This window comes from Arachis stenosperma, chromosome 3 (genome assembly GCF_014773155.1).
Source record: "Arachis stenosperma cultivar V10309 chromosome 3, arast.V10309.gnm1.PFL2, whole genome shotgun sequence".
Taxonomy (NCBI): Eukaryota; Viridiplantae; Streptophyta; class Magnoliopsida; order Fabales; family Fabaceae; genus Arachis; species Arachis stenosperma.
The window spans coordinates 4,937,542-4,962,816 of NC_080379.1; the positions used below are offsets into that span (position 1 = coordinate 4,937,542).

Here is a 25,275-nt window from a genome sequence, read left to right on the forward strand (position 1 = left end):
AAAGTCTGGAACGACCTGCTTCTCCCACGTGGACTAGGACAGCTCATAGAAGCTACCTGGCTAGTGGGCTAGGTCATTCACGGACCCATGCAACGCAGTATAAAAGGGGAGATGTCAGCTCTCCCCCCAAGGTACGCATCACTCTTACCTAATTTGGCCATAATCTCGTACAAACATTGACTTGACCGTTAGAGTGTCCTTGCAGGTGGCCACCCCCCATCACATTCCTTCCAACGCCTCCAGCTCGTGGATCACATCTCCCACGACTCTGAGCCAGTCCAGGACCTCACCCATTTTCCTTCTCATCATAACCCGACCCGTCGAGCACCCGAGATCTCCAGGAGACGAACAAAACTGAATTTGTCTTATATTAACATTGAATTATTATGTACTAATAAAAATAATTCAATATAAAGTTGTTATATTTTTATATTTTAATTAATATTTTTTATATTATATAATACTATTTTTATTTTAAAATAATTTATTTTTATATAAATATAAAATAATATTTATTAAATTTTGTTCGTGCAAGGATACTCTTCTCCGAGCTATACGTCAGACTTCGGGTGTGACCGGGGAAGAGTTCTTGCCTGCGACGGAGAGCACCTTGCTTGAGCACGGACCGAGCGGGGTACCTGCAAAAAGGACTCCGACGCCCAAGTTAGTAAAAGATATTTTTTATCAATCAAATATCAGAGTGAAATGCCTTTTTGTGTGCATGTAGTCAGGATGTATTTTGTTTTGTGTTGATTCACTTCAGCAGTTGCTATTTTTATAGGTTTTTTGGGTCTAGTCCGTTTGGTGATTTGTTGGAGTGAATATCGATTTTAGTCGAGATTCCTGGAAAATTGTTATCATGGTAAACGGTTACTTATCTGTCCCCAAACTTGACTTGCCTGGGCGCGGGTTTTTTAGCAAGTTGAGCTTAGTCGACCTATATCTCGGTTTCTGAATACTTTGTTCATTAGCCGCTGATATGTTGCCTCTGCATTTTTTAGCCCAAAGGGCATTACTTTGTAACAGAAATTTCCTTGATCGGTGACAAATGCCGTTTTTTCCTCGTCCCTTGGGTGCATGAGAATTTGATTGTAGCTTGAGTAAGCATCCATGAAGCTGAGTACGAGGAATCCTGAGGTGTTGTCTACTAATCTGTCTATGTTAGGGAGTGGGTAGCCATCTTTGGGGCAGGCCATGTTCAAATCGGTAAAATCCACGCACATGTGCCATTTTCCCAAGCTTTTTCGCACCATGACGACGTTTGCCAGCCATGCTGAAAATCGAAGTTCTCTAATGAATCCTACTTCCAGAAGCTTTTTTGTTTCTGCCTCGGCCGTTTTCCTTCTTTCTTCTCCCAGATTTTTTTTCTTTCGTCGTATAGGTCGGGCGTTATGACTAACCGCTAATTTGTGGCAGATGAAGTTGGGATTGATCCCTGGCATGTCTGCTGGCGTCCATGTAAAGAGGTCGGCATTTGTCTTTAATGTTGTGATAAGGTCGTCTCTGTGACCTGCAATGAATGCGGATCCTATGTTAGTGAATTGTTCTTCTTTACCTAGTTGTACCTTTCCAAGGTGGTCCGTTGGTGTGGGATGACTGTTGTCAGCTCGGAGGTCTAGTTCGGCTAAAGTCGACACGTTTTCCGAGTTATACACCGCATGAATTCGTGGTGTGTCTTCCTTCTTCCTTGTGGTCGGCATATACTGTCCCCACTGTGTTATCCTGCAAGGGAAATTTTACACAAAGATGTACTGTTGAAACAATTTCTCCAAAGGCGTTTAATGATGGTCGCCCCAGGATAATATTGTAAAGGCTGGGACGGTCGACTACTATAAATTGGATATCTAGTGTTTTGGTGTTTGGGGGTTCTCCAATTGTTGTTCTCAGCCAGATATATCCTGAGACCGACGCCTTTTTCCCGAAGAACCCTACCAATTCTCCGGGTGATGGCTGAAGTGCGCTAGAATAAAACGTCGGCACTGCTTCCTAGATCCAACAGGACCTTTCTTATTGTTAACTGTCCCATGTGAATTGAGATGACAACTGGGTCATCCAAATTCGGATAGGACGTTTTGAAGTCGGACGTGCTGAAGTCGACACGGGCGGTTGGGACCGAGGAATGCCATTCTGGGCGGACTCCTTCCATCGTCATCATAGCTTGGTAGCTTCTCTTTCTTGCCGAGGTTGAGGCCCCGCCACCTGCGAAGCCCCCTGAGATGTAATTGATTACCCCTTTGGATGGGGGTATCTCGACCTGTTTTTGTCTGCTTTCTTTCTCTGCTTCTCTTGTTGTGTCTTGTTGCTTTCTGGCCGAGATGTATTTGTCCAAGAGTCCCTGCCTTGCCAGTCTCCCCAATAGTTCTTTCGCCACCACACATTCATCGGTTGTGTGGCCGAATTTCTGATGGAAAGCGCAGTGCCTGCCCGGCTCGGCGGTTTGATCAACTTGTTGTGCAGAATTTCTTTGATTATATCCTCTCTCTTCGTGTTAAATTTTGTGTATGAGTCAAACTTCGGCGCTAATTTGAATGGTTTCCTGGGATCTTTGCTCATAGTTCGGTGGGGCTTTTCGTCTTTCCTTTTGGCTGGCCTTTCGATCCTTCGGGCCTCTCACAGTTCTTTTACTTCTATTTGGCCCTGGGCTTTTTCTCGGAATTCCTCTAGCGTTTTTGGTTTTGTCACCACTATTGCTTCCTGGAACTTTCCGGGGCGAAGTCCGCTTTTTATGGCATGTAACTGCACTTCGGGGTTAAGGTTGGGAATTTGCATGGCTGCCTCTGTGAATCGTGTCATGTATTCTTTTAAGCTCTCCTGCTGACCTTACTTGATTGTGCTGAGATAATCCGAGTCTCGCACATAGATCTTTGATGCTGCAAAATGGTTTATAAACAGTTTAGTGAACTCGTCGAAACTTGATATTGATCCTGTAGGTAAGTTAGAAAACCATAATAAAGCAGGTCCATCTAAAAAGGTTGGAAAAGATCTGCACAGGATGGGATCGGAGTCGCTATTGAGAAACATCATTGATTCAAATTTCGTAACGTGAATTTTAGGATCTCCGATCCCCCTGTATGGCGTTAACATCATCGGAAGTGTGAAATTCTTGGGCATTTTAAAGCTCATTATCTCTTCCGAGAAGGGATTAGTTCGCCGTCTTGTTGTTCTAGAGTGAGTTTCCTCTGTTTTAGCGTTTGATTCTGACTGGCGTTCTTCATGTTGATCAGTATTTTCTTTCTTGTTTTTTTGTTCGTCATTGTTCTGCATTGCTGCCAATAGTTCGACCATCCGTTGATTTTCTGCAAGCAGGGCGGCGTTCGCGGCCAATAAGTCGGCGTTGGTAGGATTATTCGAAGGAGTTACCGAATGGCCCGTCATAGTTCGGTCCTTGCAAAAAGGAGAGAATACACAAGGCAAATGTAATGTTGTTAGCTTGAAAAAGATTAAGATGCGGGGATGGCCCCACGATGGGCGCCAAATGTTCGTGCAAGGATACTCTTCTCCGAGCTATTCGTCAGACTCCGGGTGTGATCGGAGAAGAGTTCTTGCCTGCGATGGAGAGCACCTTGCTTGAGCACGGATCGAACGGGATACCTGTAAAAAGGACTTCGACGCTCAAGTCAGTAAAAGATATTTTCTAGCAATCAAATATCAGAGTGAAATGCCTTTTTGTGTGCATGTAGTCAGAATGTATTTTGTTTTGTGTTGATTCACTTCAGCAATTGCTATTTTTATAGGTTTTTTGGGTCTGATCTGTTTGATGATTTGTTGGAGTGAATCTCGGTTTTGGTCGAGATTCTTGAAAAATTGTTATCATGGTGAACGATTACTTATTTTTTTTTCTTTGTTTATTCTGATGTGGCCGAGATATAGTTAGTAAATTCTGATTTTATAGGGTGTAATACAAATTTAATTTTTAAAAATATAATAATTTTATATTAAATTAATCGGTTTAATCTGATTTATTTGGAATCGTTTTTGGTCGGAAAAAAACAGACCCATTAACTTTTTAGGTTGGTTTCGGATTTAATTAAACTGTATCCGTCCCCGCATATGAAAGAACAAAATTAAGAAGACAAATTGGCGGCATGGACAGTAACCTACTAACCTATTGCCACAGTTCAAAAAAACACGTGATATTTTAATGTTGATAGTTGTTCCTGTACAAATGTTTTAGAAATAAAAGTTTAGATATAAGTATTTTTATTAAAATTTAGTTAATATTTAATTAATAAAAAAATAAATAATTTTATATTATTAAATATAATTTTATATTATTAAAAATATTAATAATAATTAATTACTACAAATCATAAAATTTACTAATTTTCTAATATTTCTCTTTTAAAAACGCGTTAAAAGCTGCAGTACAAAAATACAAATATCAATTCAGACATCGCAACGCTGGTAGACCTTATTAGTTATAATATCATATCAATGGAAAAGTCTATGCTTATTTTAAAAGAGTTTAATTTTAATCGAGCATAAAATATTTTATATAATTTTTTATTTATATTTATATTTTTAAATAATTATTTATATATATAAAAATAATTACTTTTGTTCACATAAAATTACGTAATTAAATCTATATATAAAATTTTTTTATGTAAAGGAGCCTCTATAAATAGATTTAATAAGTTGCATTGTTTCATTCATCAGAGAATTCATAACACCAGCAAACACGTAACAAATGAGCACCTTAATTATCTTGGGTTCAACAGAACGTAAGTATAGTATATACATTGGATTGGATTATTTCTTCTTCTTCTTCTTTTTTTTCTTTATTCAGTTGCTTTCCTCCTTCTTCCTTTTTCTTTTATTTTCTTTTCTTTATGCAATAATTGTTAAAATTAAAACAATAAACAAATTATGCAAAATTTATATATTTTAACATTTTTAGATAAGAAATGGAAATTTAATAAGTAACCAGTTCTGAATTAGATTTACCATTTTTCTTCAAAATTTTATTATTATTATTATTATTATTATTATTATTATTATTATTATTATTATTAGGTACCAAGTGCATTACTACAAAGGAAGGACTAAGAGAAGACATGGAAGTTGATACGTCAACCCAAAATATCCTGCACATGAATAGTGGTGTAGGAGACAAAAGCTATGCACATAACTCTTTCTTTCAAGTACTATACATACACTCTCCCCTGCTCTTTCTCTCTATATAAAATTGTTAAATAATAATGATCTTATTATTATTTTTTTTTCGAATCTTTTGTACTAATTAATTTAAGCGTTCTTCTAAGCAGAGAAAGGCAATCATCCAGGCAAAACCAATATTAGAAGAAAGTATCACAAGACTCTATCATAATAATATTGTTCCTAAGTGTTTGAAGGTAGCTGATTTAGGGTGTTCTTCAGGACCAAATGCTCTTCAAGTTGTATCAAATATCATCAACATTGTTGACACAACTAGCTCCAACTTGAATCTTACTTCACCTAATTTCCAATTCTATTTGAATGATCTATTTGAAAATGATTTCAATACTATTTTCAAATCACTCCCTCAATACCACAAGACATTATTGGAAGAAAAGAAGGAACTCAAGATTGGTTCATGTTTCATTAATGCAACTCCAGGGACATTCTACAACAGACTCTTTCCAACTTCTTCCATACACTTCTTCCATTCTTCCTATTGTCTACACTGGCTTTCTCAGGTGAACAATATAATGTTAAACTAACCCATTTTTTCTAACAAATTTTATAGGATGAACTATGTTTTTTGCTTCTAAGGTATGCAATTTTCGTTCAGAAATATCACTAACATCTAATCTCATTCAATTTTATTCGTAACGGTTTTTATTTGTGTAAAAATTACTATTGGACATTAACTTCATCTAAAACATTAGACACGAAATTAAAATATCTAGATAGCTGCCGCAAATTGAAAATGTTAAAAATAAAAATGAATGAATCGAAAATGATACACTTTTTAACTTATAAAAAAAATAAAGTAGTCCAAACTAAAACCTACTAATTAGTTTGGTAATGATCATTATTTAAATAGTATTGCACTCTCTACTTTTTCCAAAATATATTAACATTCGCTCACGTTAACAAATACAGAGCAGTAATAGTGACAACAGGAAGTAATGTTTTTCCTACAAATTAAATTAGATTAAAGACGATAAGAGTGCAAAAATTTCAGGTTCCAGAGAAGTTGATTGAAGGAGAAGAAGCACTTAGATGGGACAACATATATTTAACAAGAACAAGTCCTGTGTCAATGCACAAAGCATATTTGGAACAATTCCAGAAGGACTTCAAACAGTTCCTGAAATCACGTTCAGAAGAATTGGTAACAGGTGGTGGGATGCTTTTGGCATTCATTGGAAGACAAGATACTTCAGAAATTAGAACTGCTTGGGAGCTAATTGACATGTCGCTCAAGGACTTGCTCTTAGAGGTACACACTAAAAATCAGATTAAGAAAATAATTTAAAAACAATTTGTTTTAGATCATGGTTCTAAAAATCAGACCAAACCGACACGATCAGTTTAATTGGATAACATGTTAACATACCATATTTTGTGTATTGTGTGAAGAAATTGATTGAAAAGGAAACTTTGGAATGCTTCAATATGCCAAATTATGACCCTTCAATGGAAGAAGTTAAACAAGTAATCGAGGAAGAAGGATCTTTCATTCTTCAGAAACTGGAAACGGTTCATCAGGATTGGGACCCCAACACAAATGGAGGAGGCAATGATAAGAATAAGGTTGATGAGAATATGAGAGGGGAGATTTTAGCTAAATACATTAGAGCTATTACTGAACCCCTTTTAAAGGCACATTTCGGAGAATTGAGAATGGATGAGTTATTCCTTAGGTTGGAAAATAAGGCGGTCCAACTTATTAAGGAGATTAAAATATTCAAATTTCCTATCCTTGTAATATCCCTTATTAAAAATGCTTAATACAGGATCCCTTTATGTATGTACTATGATAATGTATGTTAGTGCTATTCATATTTTGTGAATAACATGTATGTTGTGACAGAATTTGATTGAAAAGGCAACTATGAGTCTATGACTCGTCAATGAAAGGAAGTTAAATACATTAGAGCTGTTACTGAACCCCATTTAAAGGCACAGTTCGGAGAAAGGATCACGGATGAGCTATTCCTTATGTTTAAAGATAAGGTTGCACAACTTGTTAGGGAGATTCAAATATTGGAATTTCCTAACTTTGTAGTGTCTCTTAATTTTTAGGAGGAGTGATAGGGCTAGTAACTTTTGTATTTTATAACTATCAATTGGTCATCAATAATGTTTTTAATAGTGTGAGATTACATCTAATGGTGGAAGATCACTCATTTTTCTTTTGATGACTAAGTGCTGACCAAATTGTTAAAAAAGTGCTGGCCCCTATACTTTTTCAATGTGTAATATAAAATCATTATCGGTCTACGTAAACAAATTACCAGTACATTCTTAACAAAAAATAGATTAGAGATTAATGTAATACATTTTTATCAATTTTAAAAATATAATTAATACAATTAAAATTTAAAAAAAAATTTTAATATACGATGCCAATTTCATAAATCACTATAACACTTATAAAATAATCTCACTTGTAATAAATTATCATCTATTATGTAAGATTGTAAATACATTTATCATCGAAAAATCTATTGCATATGTAGTTTGACTTTGAGTTAATATAAAGAATGATATTGACAGGGTGTTAACTTTCAATTATCTCTATTTAATCTCTAAATTTTATAAACATGGTTCATATTAGTTTTGATAACAATTTAATTATTAACTACTAAACTAATTCAACTTAGTTAAGAATAAGACATTTTTTTTAACTGAGAATAAGACATTTTAATAAAAAATTTTTTTTTTTGACCATACAACACACTCATACAAACATTCCACACACACTATTTTTTTTTGGGTGGTGGTGAGGAAGACATTTTTAATTTTCTGGATTGGTTAGCCTCTACCCCACTCTTTGCGGACTTAATTGCTTGTTTTTGGGCTTGGATTCCATAACGGGCGTTTTTAACCAGCATCCAAGGCCTGAATGTTGAATTTGAATATTTTCTATTATTTTTTTTTGTCTACGATATCTTCTAACTCGATAGGTTAAAGAATAATTTGTTGCGAATCTGAACTCCATCTAAGGATCTGTCGCTGACCAATAGGTTTTTGTATATACAAAGCGAAATTCGAACCCTCAACACTTACTTAAGCGAACGAGTGAACTGAATACTCGACCAATCCAAGTTGATTATTTGCTACTATTTCTATTATCACCTGAGGATACATTCTTTTCCTTATTTTTCGCCAAATCATTGGTTAAAGGAACTTTGTCCCATGTATACTTTGTCCCATTATTATATGATGACAAATGCTATTTATATAATAAAATTCAGCTTTTATTCAACCTTTAACTTTAGTATTTTATTATTTTAACTTTTTAATTAATCATATTTTTATTTATCACCATTTTAACCATTTACACATTAATTTTTTTACAAATCAAACCATAAAACTTATAATAACTTTCCGTGTACTAATTTTTAAAAAATCAGTGAAGTTTTCAAAATCAATTAAACTCACTTAATTTTTTTTATTTAAAATATTCAAAAATCTTATCAAAAACACATCTAAAATTAAATAAACAATATAAACACATTTAAAATTATATATTAACACATCTAAATTATTGTCATTTGTAGTTTTAAATTACATATTGAATACAAAAAAAATTAAATTTAAATACACATCCAAAATTATAAGAATGCACTCTAAATATTTTATCAACACATTCAAAACTCATATAACAAAACTTATATATGTACATAAGAACATAATAAATAACATAAACACATCTAAAATTATAAGAATGCACTATAAATATTTTATCAACATATCCAAAATTCATGTAAAAAAATTTATACATATAAAATAATAATAAAAGCAATGGTGTCGGAGAATGCGCAAAAATGAACTCTGTGAATAGAGACTCTTCCAAACCTTAGGTACGTTTTCGACGTTGACGAACGGCGACGCTGATGCGGACGATCGGCGGCAACGAGGAGGAGGAAGACGGCAACGATGATGAGCACCGAGGAGGAAGAAGGTGGCATCGAGAATGAGCACTGAGGAGGACGGTGGCGCGGACAAAAGGTGGCAGAAGATGATGAACCACGGCACTTCTAGATTTATGATGTGCGGTGAATGTGACTGCTCTACTTTTTTTATGATTTTGTATGATATTAGTTAATAATTAGATTGTTTAAGATTTATTTTAGAATTTTAACTAATTTAATTTTTAGATGTGTATTTAAATTGTAATATATTAATAATTAAATATATTAAATCTGAAATAAAAATTTAAAATTAAAATTAAAATTTTAATTTTTAATTTTATTTAGTTTATATTTTGAATGTATATTTAATATTAAAAAGACATTAAATTTATTTATAATTTTTAGATGTGTTTACTTTTTTTTATTATTATAAAAAAAATTAAATATTGTACAACTTTGAAAAGATATTAGTTGAATTGTTATTATATGTCAATTACGTGCACTCAATCATACATTTATGACACTTAGATTAATGAAACAATTAATTTTAACTTCATCAATAAAATTGATAACCATGTCATAATTTAATTAGAGAATCTTGAAAAGAGATACTACAATGTGATGTATAATATTCCTTTTCCATAAAAAATTAATCAGATATATATATATATATATATATATATATATATATATATATATATATAAAAGATATAAATAAGTTATTTATATAAAAAATATACATTAAAAACAAATAAAATAATAATATAAATATATTATGACGTATTATTTTTTATAAAAGAATTGTAGTATTTTGATAAACTATTAAAAATAAAAAGTTAGTTAGATAATTTGATTGAACTAACCCAATCTTTTAATGTATATCAAATCAGTTTATAGATTTCATAGTTAGAATTGATGTTTAAATATTTGACAATAAAAATGATAGTTGTTTTCTTAATTTATTATTAATTAAAATATTTTTCTTTTATTTGAATTTTGTACCCAATATTGGAAAAAAACAAACTTCTTTTTTAATATAAATTATGAAAAATATTTATTTTTTTTAATTTATTTTTGAACTTTATTTATCAAAATGCACGTTTTTGTTGTATTTGGGCAAGTTCATCGTATTTCACGGGAACTCTATAAAAATTAGCAAGTTGGCCTTATTTCCGGTGAATTCTATAAAAGTTACAGAGTTCACCGTACCCGCTCCCGAATTTCTTTTTAAAATTTTTAAAATACACATTTTTAATCCATGTCATCGTCTCCAAAATAGTATATAAATCTCCAAAAGAGTATATAAATCTATAAATAATATATAAAAGTACACAAAAATACACTAAAAATAACCATACTTCTTCAAGAATTTTTTTTAATTATAAATTAAGAAAACAAACCAAATTTAACAATAACAGCCATTATTATCGTCTCAAAAAATACACGGTTACATCGGAATAAGTCATATTTAACAAGAACTTTTTAATTATAAATTAAAAAAATTATTATTTTTCAAAAATAAAATACGACTCATTTCTGTGTACTTTTATGTACTCTTATGTACTGTTTGTAGATCTATATATTTTTTTGGAGATTAAAAATATATATTTTAAAAATTTTAAAAGGGGTTCGAGAGAGAGAGTACGACAAATTTCGCCGGAAGATATAACGAATTTGTTAATTTTTATAGAATTTACTGTAAAATGCGACAAACTTACCTAAATAAAAAAAACGTACGATTAATAAAACTCAAAAATAAATTTTAAAAAAATAAATATTTTTTATAATTTATATTAAAAAAATTCGAAATATAAACATTGGCTGCGGTTCTTTTCTCAGGGAGTAATGTACTAAAAATATCTTTGTATCTAATAAGGGTCAATTATTTATTTCTTAAACTCTTTTCTCTAAAAATCAGCATGACAAGCAAGTAGGCCTAACCAACGTGCATGCATTAATTAATATGCAGTTCAGGACAGGAAAGTTTTTTAATTAAAAAATGTTATTCGCACATCAGAATTTATTAAAATTAATTATTAATATATTTATATATATATAATTTAATTTATTTTTAATATATATTTTATATTAATAATTATTTTTTATTATTAATTTTAATGTACACATAATCTAATTCTTTTTAATTTTATATCAAAAAAATATAATATATATATTATTGTTTCTAAATTACTATTTTTTATTAATTGTATAAAAGTAATATATAAAAAAATAAAAAGAGTAAATAAACGATGAATAATGATAATTTCATTTAGAAAATAAAAGAGATAAAATTGTGTAAAAAATATATTTAAATCAGTAATCATAATAAATGAATTAAGTGTGTAATAGACTGTTAGAGGACACTTTTCTTTTTTTGTTTTATATTGCATTGACAATAGTAGTATTTTTTTATTATGAACAGTTGAAGTGTTAATCTTAAATATGTCACTATTTAATTTGGATATAGAATTAGATCCTTCAATTTGTATATCTTTTAAAATTAAAAAAAATACAATATTTAAATATATTACTTATCTCACTCTTACAAAAAAAATTAATCTGCAAATTTATGTTGATTTTGTAATTTCTTTTCTGCTCTCTTCTTTATTCCTGTTTTTATGGTGTTCTTTTTGTTTTCTTATTTTATTTAAAAAAGTTAATGAAAAAAAGAATAATAATTTCTCTTTTTTATTTTTCTTTTTATGGTATTTTTTTAAAAAAAAAGTTAATGAAAAAAATAGATAATAAAATTCTTTCAAATTAATTCAAAAAAAAAAATAGAAAGAATAACGACATGATGAACGTAAATTCACATCTTTTAACTTGTTAATTATAATTCGATCGCATTTAAATTTTTTATTTTTCCTTACAAATCGTTCTGTTATACATGAAATTGCTCTCATTATATGTCAATTCTAACCCTAACTTGTTTTAAGAGTAACAATGGATAGGGTAAGATAATGTTTAAGCCCTATCCTATATACATGTTGAGAACAATTCAATTCTAATCCTACCTATAATTAATCTGTAGGTATCCAATCACAAATATGTAATATTATTATATAACCTAATAAACATACAAATTAAAAATTCAATACAAATAACATAATTATTCCACAAATAACATAATATCCTATAAATAATATAATTATCAAACATTTTTCTATATATATTAAACTAATAATATAAATACAAATAAAATATTATATTTATATACTATTAAAATAAAATTAATTTTTATATCACCAAAAATATTAAATTATCAATTGATGATTATAGTTTAATAATATTTTTTTAAAAATAGTTGAGTTTCGAAAATAAGATTTGAATTTTAATTTTGAAACCAAAAGAATATAATTAAATATTTAATATATTTAAAAAATTAGATAAAAATATTGAGATTAAATAATTATCATAACGTGGATGCGAGAGAGATAAGGTTTGAATATAAAAATTTTGATAGTGGGAATTGATAAGATCAAAAAGCAATAGTAAAAGAAAGAAAGGGTATCTTGTTTGTAATTTTTTTTTTTCTAACGTCAATCCTGCAAAAAAGTGTAATACATTTGGTGATATAAAATTACGTAAATTAAATTTATTTGTTTTGATTTATCAAAAAAGTTTTATCTTCTTTAGTAAATTAAATTTAATTGTTTTGATTTAATATAAAAATATAAATTGGATTCAATTGATTAGATTTTTGGTATAATTCAACTTAACTAAATTCGATTTATATAAAATTATTTAGAATAAACGTGTAATCAATTTAAATTTAAAACATCTATATAATTTTGATCTTTAATCAATTTATTCAAGTGAATTATCCTAAATTTTAATAGAACAAAAATAATATAATACTAAGAACAAAACATATTAATTTATATACATCTATTAGGGTAATTTACGCAATTAAAATGATTGAAAAAAACGTTTACGCAAATATAACATTGGCAATTTCCAGACGCAAATGCAACAAACGCAACTATATATAATCCGCTACACCCTGCAGCGAAACTTAATTGCACGTAATCCGCTACAGGGTATCGCAGATTACGTTGAGGGCGGGGTTACTCATAAACCGCTACATCCTGTAGCGGTTTATGACGAAATGGCTTTTATGCATAATCTGCTACACCCTATAGCGGATTATGAGTATAGTGGTGTTTATATGTTAGGGTTTAAAACCCATGATGCAAAATGTACGAATTGATACAAAATATAATCGTCATTCGCAGTAACTCGTACAAAAATAATACAGGTATAACTACATAATTAATACAGATATAACTGTTACAAGTCGTTAACCCTAACAGAAAATAAATAAGACATAATTCATACATGGATAACTGTCAGAAATTAAGAGAGTCGGACGCTACTTCTGGTCACCGTCACCGTCAACATCATGATCGCCTCCGAATGGACCAAGTAGGTGCGAGCCTGTGCCACATCGAGTCGGATGCCTAACCCTAGCCGCTCGCCGATCTCCCGGCGGAGCCTCCTGTGCCCCAACTCCAAATGCAGATGGTGGCGTCCCCCCATCCCGAACCAAGTGTCGTACGGGCTGCCTGCGAGCTCATTCAAGTCGACCGGGAGTTGGGTCTCAGGAACCTGGGTCTCAGGCATATCCACTGGCTGTGGCCTATACTCCGTAGGGTCTGAAGGGCTGCCTGGAATCGGGCTCTGGTACTGATGAACGTCGTCACCCCGTATGAACTCATCAAAATCCGCATAGAACTGGGGTCCACCCAACTGATCGTCCAAATCCATGGTGAAAGAAGTGGTAGCAAGATCGGCTAACAGCTGTGTGCTACACCCATGTAGTACCTGAGAGCTAGATACGTGGGTAAAAGGTGTACCACCCATACTAACCTCCGCGGTGCCACCAACATGAGTGTCTGTAGGGTGCTGACGGGACGATCCTGCCTCGTCATCATGGTGGATGGGAGGTGCTCCTCCACCACGAGCAGCCCGTAGTCTAGCAGAAGATCAACGAAGGCGATGATCTGCCTGACTTCCGTCACCACCACCAACCTGCTCCTCCTGCATCATGTCGTCTAGCCAGCGCCAGTCACAATCAGTGGCATGTGTACCGATGCATCGTCTCCGCTCCAAACGTCTGTTATCCGGCATATCGGACGCTGGAACTCTAGTCGGCGCCTGCGACGACCCTTTGAGTATAGTATTGTCCGAAACCTGGGTCGGCCTGGGGTCGGCGAAAGCAACTCCTGGTGACAGAATCCTATGTGCAACACGGTGCCACCAATCCAGGTACCCAGGGGATGGACCAGGATCAGGAACTCTCTGGACACTCAACACAGAACGAACTCGCTCGTCCCAATGCTGATGCCATGTCCTATAGTAAGTGGGGAACCATCTATCTCCACCTCTGTCGTCCTTACTATGAAGATACTCTATGTTGAGCGCTGGCTCAGGCAAATGCTGTATGCCCCCTAGTTGTGGGAAGACCCTGCCAACCTGATGCCACTCAATAACTGCAAAGTAGATCAGGTTGGTGACAGCCCGCCATAACCGGCTGTGCTCTTCGGTCAGTATCTCCGGATGGAGGACTGCCAGTACGTCCAGCGAACCATAAGGCTCCCACACAATCTGATAGACAGGAGGCAAGGTCAGCATTATACCAATGTATACATATAAGTGTGAAAAAAACAATTAAAATAACAACAAACAAAAACAAAATACTTACATCTCGATGAGTCAGTCGATCTAATGCCAGACGATACTGTATAATCCGCCGTTCCTTCCCATCAAAAGAGGGCAAATATGTGGCCCATATGAGTAGCAGAAATAGCACATAAGTATGTAATTTCAAATATAGAATGTAATGAACTTGAAAGAAAGAATGAATTAAAGTATACCTGGATGCCAATGGAAAAGAGAAGGCATCAAAATCCGGCGGCCTCAGCGTGGAGAACTGCCAAAAGATCCATGACTGTAGCAACTGTAGGGATCCAGCCAAGTTGGTGACGTTTTTATTTGCCACCCTGCACATGCATCGGTACAGCCACGCCAATGCAGCGGCGCCCCAGCTATAGCTGCCCATATCATCAAGTCTCGCCACAAAAGGCAACCAGCGAAGGTGGACTCGATTAGCACTCTTGTCCATGAACAGCTATGTCGACAGAAGCATCATAATATACGCGCGTGCATATATGCGCATGGTCTCCTCCGAAGCATCCGCTGGTAACACTCATGAAACCATGTGAAGTGGACTGTGTATAACTTTCTCTTATCCGGTGGCGGAAGCTCACCAAATAACTCCTCGAACCACTCCCATGCCAGTCTGGCCCCCTCGATGTGCATGTGGAAGTCTGTCATGCACCCGGAAACAGCCTGGCCATCCACGGGCAGCCCGAGCTGGTATGCCACGTCCTGGAGCGTGATAGTACATTCTCCGAATGGCATATGGAAAGTGTGGGTCTCAGGCTGCCACCTCTCAATAAATGCGCTGATCAGAGGTTCATTCAACCAGAACCAATGCGCGTTCAGCCTAGCCAGGTGGTACAACCCAGCCCTCTCTAAGTAAGGTATGATCCTATCATGTAACGGCATATTCTGTTGCCTACGGACGCTATACACACATCGGGTTGGCTGCATTTTCAGAAATAAAAAACACCGGCTTAATTTCTAACAATAACATCACCAACCAAACTATAGCTTGCATTTCTAGTCTTAAGCTACTTGGATTTTGAAATTACTAATTTACCTCTCTACCTTGACTATTAAATGTTAGATGTCAAAGTTTATATTTCAAATTTTTATTTACAAACCAAAACCTAAACTAAGTATCTATCTATCTAATTAATGAATTACTTCCTTAATATTGAATAAAATATACATTTATTAAAATAGTGTTTGAAAATACAGACACTTACCTCTGCATCGATGGTTCCGGCTACGTGAGCAACTCCGTCGAGCCGGTACAACTGCCGTTCATCCTCTATTCTTCCAAACTACTCAAATATTTTAAATTTTCTCTCCCTTCTCTCTACTTTCTCTCTCTAACTTTCTTTCCAAAATAACTCAAATGATTTCCGCTACAGTCTTACGCGGTATGTATAGACAACACACTATACTCATAATCCGCTACAGGGTGTAGCAGATTATGCATAAAAGTCATTTGGTCATAAACCGCTACAGGGTGTAGCAGTTTATGAGTAACCCCGCACTCAACGTAATCTGCGATACCCTGTAGCAGATTACGTGCAATTAAGTTCCGCTGTAAGGTGTAGCGGATTATATATAGTTGTGTTTGTTGCATTTGCGTCTGAAAATTGCCAATATTGTATTTGCGTAAACATTTTCTTCAATCATTTTATATGTGTAAATTGCCAAATTTTTAGTGGAAGTAAATGTCTCTCTCTTCTTTTTCACTTAGATTTGTCCCTGATTATATCTTTTATTTTAGATGTAAACAATAATTAATTTAACACACGCACACATATAGATTAGAAAATTTTCTTTCATATGTCCAACTATTTTCTTAAATCTCTTTTTTATATTTAAAGGAAAAAAACTATATCTTTTATTTTGAATTGTAAAAAATAATTAATTTATCATATATATGTAGAATGGGAAATTTTCTTTCATATGTCCAACTATTTTTTTTAAATCTCCTTTTTTAATATTTAAAGAAAAAAGATATTTATTGCTAAAACTTAAATTCAAGACCATTATTGGTATAACTTATCATCTTGATAATCTCATAGTATAGTTTTTTTGTTAAGACAAAATTAAGACAATAACAAAAGCGCTATATGCACAATAAAATAATTAAATTTATTATAGATTATTATATACATACAACGATATTTGAATTTTCAACAATTATTCTAAATATAAACCCATATTGTTTTTTGTTTAAATTTGTTTGAACAATTTAAAAAACATAATTGACGAAAATAACATTAAATTGATATTGAATTTATTTTATATTAACAATGAATTATTATGCACTAATAAAAATATATAATTCGATATAAAATTACTATATTTTTATATTTTAATTAATATTTTTTATATTATACAATATTATTTTTGTTTTAGAATAATTTATTTTGATATAAATATAAAATAATAGTTATTAAATTTAATTTTTAAAATTATAATAATTTTACATCGAATCGACTGGTTTAATTCAGTTTATTTCGAACTATTTTTGTAGTTAGATCAAAATAGATCCATTAATTTTTTAGGTTGGTTTTATCTTTAATTAAATTTTATCATTAACGAGTTATAACTCAAATGATATAATTTTTTTCTCTTTATTTAGAGATTTTGAATTTAAATTTTATCGATTATAACCAATAAAATTTTTTTTTAACTATTACTGTAATTTATAGTAAATATATGAATATATTGTATAATACCTAAAATTAAAAATTGTCCAATTCCCAGCATATGAAAGAACAAAATAAAAAAGACAAATTGGCGGCATGCACAGTACGTAACCTATTGCTACAGTTAAAAAAACGGATCCCGCTAGGGAGACAATGGACTATTTGTACACGCTTTAATACCATGTCATGATACCACTCATCCCAAAAGCTTCAACTGATGGAAAGATGTAACACTAATGATTATATCTCTAATACTCCATAAACCTCCGGTGTACATATTGTATAAATATTTCATTCGCTCCTCATACTTTCCCTAAAAAAACACGTGATTTTTGAATGTTGTTAGTTGTTAGTGTTATTGTACAAAATGTTGAAATTTTAGAAAAGCGTTAAAAGTTATTTTATTAAAATTAATTATTAATATATTTATATATGAATATATATAATTTAATTTATTTTTAATATATATTTATATTTTAATATATATTTTATATTATTAATTTTTTTTATTATTGATTTTAGTGTACATATAATCTACTCCTTCTTAATTTAATGTGAGAAAGGATATATTACATATATTATCCTTTCTAGATTACTATTTTTTATTAATTTTATAAAAGTAATAGATAAAAAAAATAAAAAAAAGTAAATAAATGATGAATACTGATGATTTCATTTAGAAAATAAAAGAAATAAAATTGTGTAAAAAACATATTTAAATCAGTAATAATAATAATAAATGAATTAAGTGTATAAAATTAAAATATTTATTTAACTGTACAAATATCATCAAGAGAGGTGATGAAGCACCTGTATATATATAGATATAGATACAGGAGGGAGATTATCCACAGAAATAATACATCACTTAAATAGAGGAATGGATACACAGCAAGTCCTCCACATGAACGACGGCAATGGAGAAACTAGCTACGCAAATAACTCCAAGTTTCAGGTACCTACAATCTCTTTAATTCTCTCTGTAAATTTTTACTTATATATATTGTCCTTAGCATTTATTAATTTTTTTAATTATCTATAATACTTAATTTAATTCAATTTTACAATATCTAAACTTGCTTACAATCGCTTTTATTGATATAATCTACAAAAAAATTAATCATTATCAATTAATAGTATAAAAATATGTATTTAATATCTTTTAAAAAAATTATTATACTAATGTAAAGGAATTTTTTATTATTAGTTTATTATGAATTTAATTATTGTGGTGGCTGATTATATATTTCGTGAAAATTTTGTAAATTAACGTATATAAAAATATATAGGATCATATATTATAACTGATTTGCTAATTGCTTTTTAAATGTCCACATAGGACAATGTTCTATATTTATATATAGGGACTGAAATAATTTCTTAGCCTTTTAGCATTTTTATGTTGTATAAAACTAATAAGTATAATTTAATTTTGAGCAGAAAAAGGTGATGGTCATAGCAAAACCCATTCTAGAAGAGAGTATTAAGAGGCTATATAGTGTTACTCCTCATCCTTGCTGTTTGAAGGTGGCTGATTTAGGATGTTCTTCAGGACCAAATACCCTTCAAGTGATATATGATATCATAAATATTGTTGATATCACTACTTGTAACTTGAATCCTAAGCTACCGGTTTTTCAGTTCTTCTTGAATGATTTGTTTGGAAACGACTTCAATACCCTTTTTCAATCACTTTCTCAATTCTTGAAAATTATAGAAGAGAAGAAGACACAAAAATTTGGTCCATGTTTTGTTTATGCTGCTCCTGGAACATTTTATAGCAGGCTATTTCCCAACAATTTCTTACACTTGGTTCATTCCTCTTACACTCTTCATTGGCTTTCTCAGGTAGAAGCTTTAGTTTTTATAAAAAAATTACTAATATTTTTGAATTTGGGCTAAAAGCAGGTCACTGACTTTAATTTTAATGATGGAATTAGTTACAATAAAATCAGGTATTTTTTATCTATTTAATTTAATATTATTTTATATTTTATTATTTTTAATTTAATTTTTTATATTATACAAAAATATTATAGTATTCAATAAATATTGATATTATTGTATTTTTATAGATTGATAAAAAATTTACAAATTACAACTTAAGAAGTTTTAATTTTTTTAAGTTCTGAGTCCAAGCAATCATACTTTTTAGCATTATATTTGTCACATTGGATCATTTTTTTTACCAAAATAGGGAGACTTGAATCTACAATCTCTTAAGTGAGTATGAAAAAATTATGTCATTTAAGTTATAATTCATTAGCAAATTGGATCACTTTTTTATTCATTCAATTTAGTACTATTTTATGTTTGTTAGTTCCTCAATTGAATGTTTTTTTGCTACAAAAAAATTAATAAGTATTGGTTATTAATATTGAGAAAGAAATTATTAAAAAAAATAAAATTTAATTATAAAATTTTATCTAATATAAATATTTAATTATAAATTTTTAAATTATGAAAATTTAATAAAACTATCGTTGTAACCAACAGAATTATTAAACTTTCTTACTTTCATGTATGTTTTGAATAATAGGCACCAAAGGAGTTGGGTAATAAGGAAAATATACATCTAACAAGCACAAGTCCTCCAGAAATGCACAAAGCATATCGTGAACAATTCCAAAAAGACTTTAAACTATTTCTTAAATTACGTTCACAAGAACTGGTACCTGGAGGTGCCATGTTTCTTACTTTACTTGGAAGGGACAAAACTCCTGTTATGAGAAAAGCCTGGGAGCTAATTAGCACAACACTAAATGACATGGTATTGGAGGTATGTATATAATAATTTTTTTTCCTTTATAAATTTCTTGTTTTGTACTATATATATAGTTATGATATACCTCTTACTCAAACGTATATAAATACCGAAAGTCAGTTATTAATCAACCACAATATATAGAAATACATATTCTGTATCTTATAATAATTTTTTTATTATAATATTATAAACAAGTTTGATTATTTTGATAATTGATTATTTAATTAAAAAAATATTTAAATCAATATATATAAAATATTTAAAAATATCTAGTACCTGATTTGGTGATTGATATTTATTGTAGAATTTGACTGAAGCCATAAAATTGGAGTCTTTTAATTTACCACTGTATGACTCTACAATAGAGGAAGCTAAAGAAGTAATTGAAGAAGAAGGATCTTTCACTCTTCTAAGGTTGGAATCTGTCACACTGGATTGGGATGCACACATAAATGAAGATATTAATGATGACAATAATGAACTTGATCTAAATGTGAGGGCAGAGTTTATAGCTAAATACCATAGAGCTGTTTTAGAGCCTCTTTTGAAAGCACAATTTGGAGAAGAACTCATGGACCAATTATTTCTTAGATTTAAGAATAAGGTTGTCCAATGGTTGATGGAGGTACAAGTATTAGAACTTTCTACTCTCATAATATCACTCATAAAGAATAAGCCATGCATGGACTAATTTTTCTCCGATTTAAGAATAAGATTTTCCAATTGATGATGGAGGTGGAAATATTAGAACGAACTTTCTACTCTTGTAATATCCTGATAAATTAAAGATTGCTTGAAGGAATAAAGAAGCATATACTATTATGTTATATTCGTTAATTTTTATCTTTCTTTTTAAACAATGTAACGAAATAAGTACATTAATTAAAAAATAAAAGTATGAGAATTGGGATGTGGTTTTAGGAGCCTTACATATATACAAGTTGATGAAACTAACTAGAGTTAGATTACTTACTAATCAAGCTAACCACAATTAACTAAATAACCGTATCCTGGCTCCAACTAACTCTGCCAGCTGTGATTGGTTGGATAGCTGTAATTTCCACTTTCCATGACTTGGGACTAATAACTGATATGCAACTAACTTGCTGTTAAGTTTTCACTCTTCATATTGGGGAATAGGGTGCGCCGGATTAGCGATATTGAATGGCCTATCCAGATTTGCCATATTCTACAGTTAGTTTAATCGAATCCAATCTTAAACTCTATGAACCCGCAATCATATTGGTCAAATTAAGATTGGTATGATAGAGATATAATTATTCATGTTTTTTTTTTATTTATTTAAATTTAAAAAAAATAATATTATGATATATTACATGATATCAGAGTTTTATCTCTAAAAAATATAGAGTGATGAATTCAAAAGTAGAAAAAATAATTTTAAAAAAATATTAAAAATATAATTATTTATATTATCTTTTTCTATTGACTTAAATTTTTGGGAAAAAATAGTATCATAGTTAAATCCAAATTGGACGTAAACATGAAAAATGGGACAAGAGACAAGCCCTGCACAATAACTCAGCCTATGTTGATGGTTAACGAAGTTTATATGAGGATAATTCTCCAAAAATATTTATAATTAATCACATTGGAAAAACAGTTAAATTTAATTAGATGATTTCCGTCCATTATTTTCACGGCACAGAGAACCTCTATAAATAGAAGCGAGTCTCCTTTCTTTCATAGGAACAACTGAAAGGGAAACAAGTGAGTTAGAAGTTGGTATGGCACTACAAATATCATCAACATTGTTGACACTACTAGCTCCAACTTGAATCTTAGTTCACCTAATTTCCAATTCTAATTTGAATGATCTATTTGAAAATGATTTCAATACAATTTTCAAATCACTCCCTCAATACCAAAAGACATTATTGGAAGAAAAGAAGGGACTCAAGACTGGTTCATGTTTCATTAATGCAACTCCAGGGACATTCTACAACAGACTCTTTTCGACTTCTTCCATACACTTCTTCCATTTTTCCTATTGTCTACACTCAGGTCAAGAATATAATGTTAGACCCATTTTATCTAACAAATTTTATAGGATAAACTACAGTTTTTGCTTTTAAGGTATGTAATTTTCTTAAGAAATATCACTAATATTTAATTTCATTCAATTTTATTTGTAATATTTTTTATTGTGTAAAAATTATTATTGGGTATTAACTTCATCTAAAACATTAGATACGAAATTGAAATATCCAAATAACTATCACAAATTGAAAATATTAAGGATAAAATTGAATGAATTGAAAATAATACAATTTTTAATTTACAAAAAAAAAATAGTACTGCAGTCTCCATTTTTTTTAAAATATATTAATATTCGTTCATGTTAACAAAAGCAAAACAATAAGGGAAATGGATCCTCTACAGTGGAAAATCCACTTGAGAGAATAAAGTGTGATCTTTGATTTTTAATTCTATAAGCGGGATCAAAATTAAATAAAAAATAAAAAAGAATAAAGGATCAGATTAGACATTAGACACTATCCAATTTTTTTATCACTGGAGAGGATCCACTCCCGAACAATAAGAGTGACGGTAGGAAGTAATGTTTTTCCTACAAATTAAATTAGACTAAAGACGATAAGAGTGCACAAATTTCAGGTTCCAGAGAAGTTGATTGAAGGAGAAGAAGCACTTAGATGGGACAACATATATTTAACAAGAACAAGTCCTGTGTCAATGCACAAAGCATATTTGGAGCAATTCCAGAAGGACTTCAAACAGTTCCTGAAATCACGTTCAGAAGAATTGGTAACAGGTGGTGGCATGCTTTTGGCATTCATTGGAAGACAAGATACTTCAGAAATTAGAACTGCTTGGGAGCTAATTGACATGTCACTCAAGGACTTGCTCTTAGAGGTACACACTAAAAGTCACATTAAGAAAATAATTTAAAAACAAATTGTTTTAGATTATGGTTCTAAAAATCAGACCGAACCAACATACAGTCAATTCGATTACATTAATTGGATAACATATTAACATACCATATTTTGTGTGTTGTGTGAAGAAATTGGTTGAAAAGGAAACTTTGGAATGCTTCAATATGCCAAATTATGACCCTTCAATGGAAGAAGTTAAACAAGTAATCGAGAAAGAAGGATCTTTCATTCTTCAGAAACTGGAAACGGTTCCTCAGGATTGGGACCGCAACACAAATGGAGGAGGCAATGATAAGAATAAGGTTGATGAGAATATGAGAGGGGAGATTGTAGCTAATTAAATACATTAGAGCTATTACTGAACCCCTTTTAAAGGCACATTTCGGAGAATTGAGAATGGATGAGTTATTCCTTAGGTTGGAAAATAAGGCTGTCCAACTTATTAAGGAGACTAAAATATTCAAATTTCCTATCCTTGTAATATCCCTTATTAAAAATGCTTAATACAGGATCCCTTTATGTATGTACTATGATAATGTGTTAGTGCTTGGGTATTCATATTTTGTGAATAACATGTATGTTGTCACAGAATTTGATTGAAAATGGAAGGAAGTTAAATACGTTAGAGCTGTTACTGAACCCCTTTTAAAGACACATTTCGGAGAAAGGATCATGGATGCATGAGCTATTCCTTATGTTTAAAGATAAGGTTGCACAACTTGTTAGGGAGATTCAAATATTGGAATTTCCTAACTTTGTTGTGTCTCGTGTTAAAAATGCTTAATATAAAATTTTGTCGTTATCGGTCCACGTGTAACCTGAGATAATAAACTTAGAGAGTTGAACTTATTAGTTAGTTGATTGCTGCTTTTTAGTATTAATCAGTTAGAATTATCAGCTAGCAAAATTACTTAAGCATATTAAGTTAATTAGCTCTTGTGTAATTATATAAAGATAAGCATATAATGCAAAAATAAATGATAAATGAATAACAACTTTTATCTTTTTCTCAAATTCCTTCTTTCTCATCTTTTCTGATTTTTTTTTTCTGCAAATCCCAATTCACTGACAGCTTCATTTGCTCTTTCTTCTTCTATTCATCTCTCTCATTCTTTTCTCCAAGTTCTTCATCCTTTACCTTCGGACTCATCTGACAAAAATTAATGAGAGTCTAAATCTCTTCTATTCATCTCTCTCATTCTTTTCTCCAAATTCTTCATCCTTTGCCTTCGAACTCATCTGACAAAAATTAATGAGAGTCTAAATCTCTCCTATCGTGTAATTTCACAATTAAGTTACATCATCACATTGTTTAAAAAAATAGATAAAAGATTAATGTAGTACATTTTTATTAATTTTAGATATGTAATTAGTGCAATTAAAAATTCAAAAAAAAATTTGGATAGTGGTGAGTGGTACTCGCTCGTACTTGGCAGTTTTAAATTCAATTAAATAAAAAAAAATCGGACATGTAAACCATGAAAATTAGAAAATATACAAAAATACGCGTAATAAGAGAGAATTTTGAGTCAACAAAATAAACATAATTTTTATAATTGTTTTTATATTTAAATTTTTTGAATTTAATGATGCAATTATAACATTAGTTAAAATTCTATTCGATCTAAATAATAACAAAATATATCAATTTTTATTTTTTAAATTAATCTAAATTAAATTATTAATATTTTTATTATTTTAAAAAATTATATTTTTATACCTATAAAAATTATATTTTTATATTTATAAACATATATGTCGTTTACCGTGTAAATGAATTAATTATGAGTATGTTTTGTTTACGGTGAGAATTGAACAAATATCTACTAATTTGTCCACTGCATCTTCTGATATTTGTTCATAAAAATGCCTCTTTTTTTCTGTGAAATTTAGTTCTTCACAACTTCTCACCCTTGAGATGAAGTTGTCATAATCAGAGTTATATTCAGACCTGTCAGAATTGGATGCGTAATCAAGCCTGTGCGCATCTTGTGGAGAAAATGTCATTTCTACTTCATTTAAATTAGTTGTGGCAGAAGTATTCGCTGTTTCAATTTTTGTTCTGTACAAAGACAAATCATTATGATGTACCCTAATAATATTCCTGCCACTAGTATTTGGACTCTCTTCATTCCCAATCTCTTTAGTTTTTGTTATCTTCAAAG

General features: G+C 30.9%; 3 protein-coding genes across 3 annotated transcripts; all 3 read left to right on the top strand.

Moving 5' to 3' along the window:
- The first annotated feature begins 4,662 nt into the window (after positions 1 to 4,662).
- On the top strand, positions 4,663 to 7,300 carry LOC130970549 (7-methylxanthosine synthase 1-like). Its single transcript, XM_057896665.1, has 5 exons — positions 4,663 to 4,724; positions 5,017 to 5,144; positions 5,268 to 5,678; positions 6,170 to 6,427; positions 6,568 to 7,300. Exons 1-5 carry the CDS (start codon positions 4,691 to 4,693, stop codon positions 6,937 to 6,939), a joined length of 1,203 nt encoding a protein of 400 aa, XP_057752648.1. The 5' UTR covers positions 4,663 to 4,690; the 3' UTR covers positions 6,940 to 7,300.
- An 11,005-nt stretch (positions 7,301 to 18,305) lies between these two features.
- On the top strand, positions 18,306 to 20,883 carry LOC130965359 (S-adenosyl-L-methionine:benzoic acid/salicylic acid carboxyl methyltransferase 1-like). The gene is made up of 4 exons (XM_057890128.1): positions 18,306 to 18,380; positions 18,866 to 19,273; positions 19,965 to 20,204; positions 20,497 to 20,883. Exons 1-4 carry the CDS (start codon positions 18,306 to 18,308, stop codon positions 20,881 to 20,883), a joined length of 1,110 nt encoding a protein of 369 aa, XP_057746111.1.
- Positions 20,884 to 20,921: 38 nt separating this feature from the next.
- On the top strand, positions 20,922 to 23,794 carry LOC130965360 (salicylate/benzoate carboxyl methyltransferase-like). Its single transcript, XM_057890129.1, has 5 exons — positions 20,922 to 20,958; positions 21,999 to 22,231; positions 22,830 to 23,087; positions 23,239 to 23,439; positions 23,720 to 23,794. Exons 1-5 carry the CDS (start codon positions 20,922 to 20,924, stop codon positions 23,792 to 23,794), a joined length of 804 nt encoding a protein of 267 aa, XP_057746112.1.
- Positions 23,795 to 25,275: the final 1,481 nt, after the last annotated feature.

Bases quoted from the DNA above. Each gene is read 5' to 3' on its own strand.
- LOC130970549 (XM_057896665.1), top strand. From the start codon at position 4,691: ATGAGCACCTTAATTATCTTGGGTTCAACAGAAC. The intron at 4,725-5,016 runs GTAAGTATAGTA...TATTATTATTAG, and splicing joins TATCTTGGGTTCAACAGAAC to GTACCAAGTGCATTACTACA. The intron at 5,679-6,169 runs GTGAACAATATA...CAAAAATTTCAG, and splicing joins GTCTACACTGGCTTTCTCAG to GTTCCAGAGAAGTTGATTGA.
- LOC130965359 (XM_057890128.1), top strand. From the start codon at position 18,306: ATGGATACACAGCAAGTCCTCCACATGAACGACGGCAATGGAGAAACT. The intron at 18,381-18,865 runs GTACCTACAATC...AATTTTGAGCAG, and splicing joins CAAATAACTCCAAGTTTCAG to AAAAAGGTGATGGTCATAGC. The intron at 20,205-20,496 runs GTATGTATATAA...TATTTATTGTAG, and splicing joins TAAATGACATGGTATTGGAG to AATTTGACTGAAGCCATAAA.
- LOC130965360 (XM_057890129.1), top strand. From the start codon at position 20,922: ATGGAGGTGGAAATATTAGAACGAACTTTCTACTCTT. The intron at 20,959-21,998 runs GTAATATCCTGA...CTTGAATCTTAG, and splicing joins AGAACGAACTTTCTACTCTT to TTCACCTAATTTCCAATTCT. The intron at 23,440-23,719 runs GTAGCTAATTAA...TGAAAATGGAAG, and splicing joins AGAATATGAGAGGGGAGATT to GAAGTTAAATACGTTAGAGC.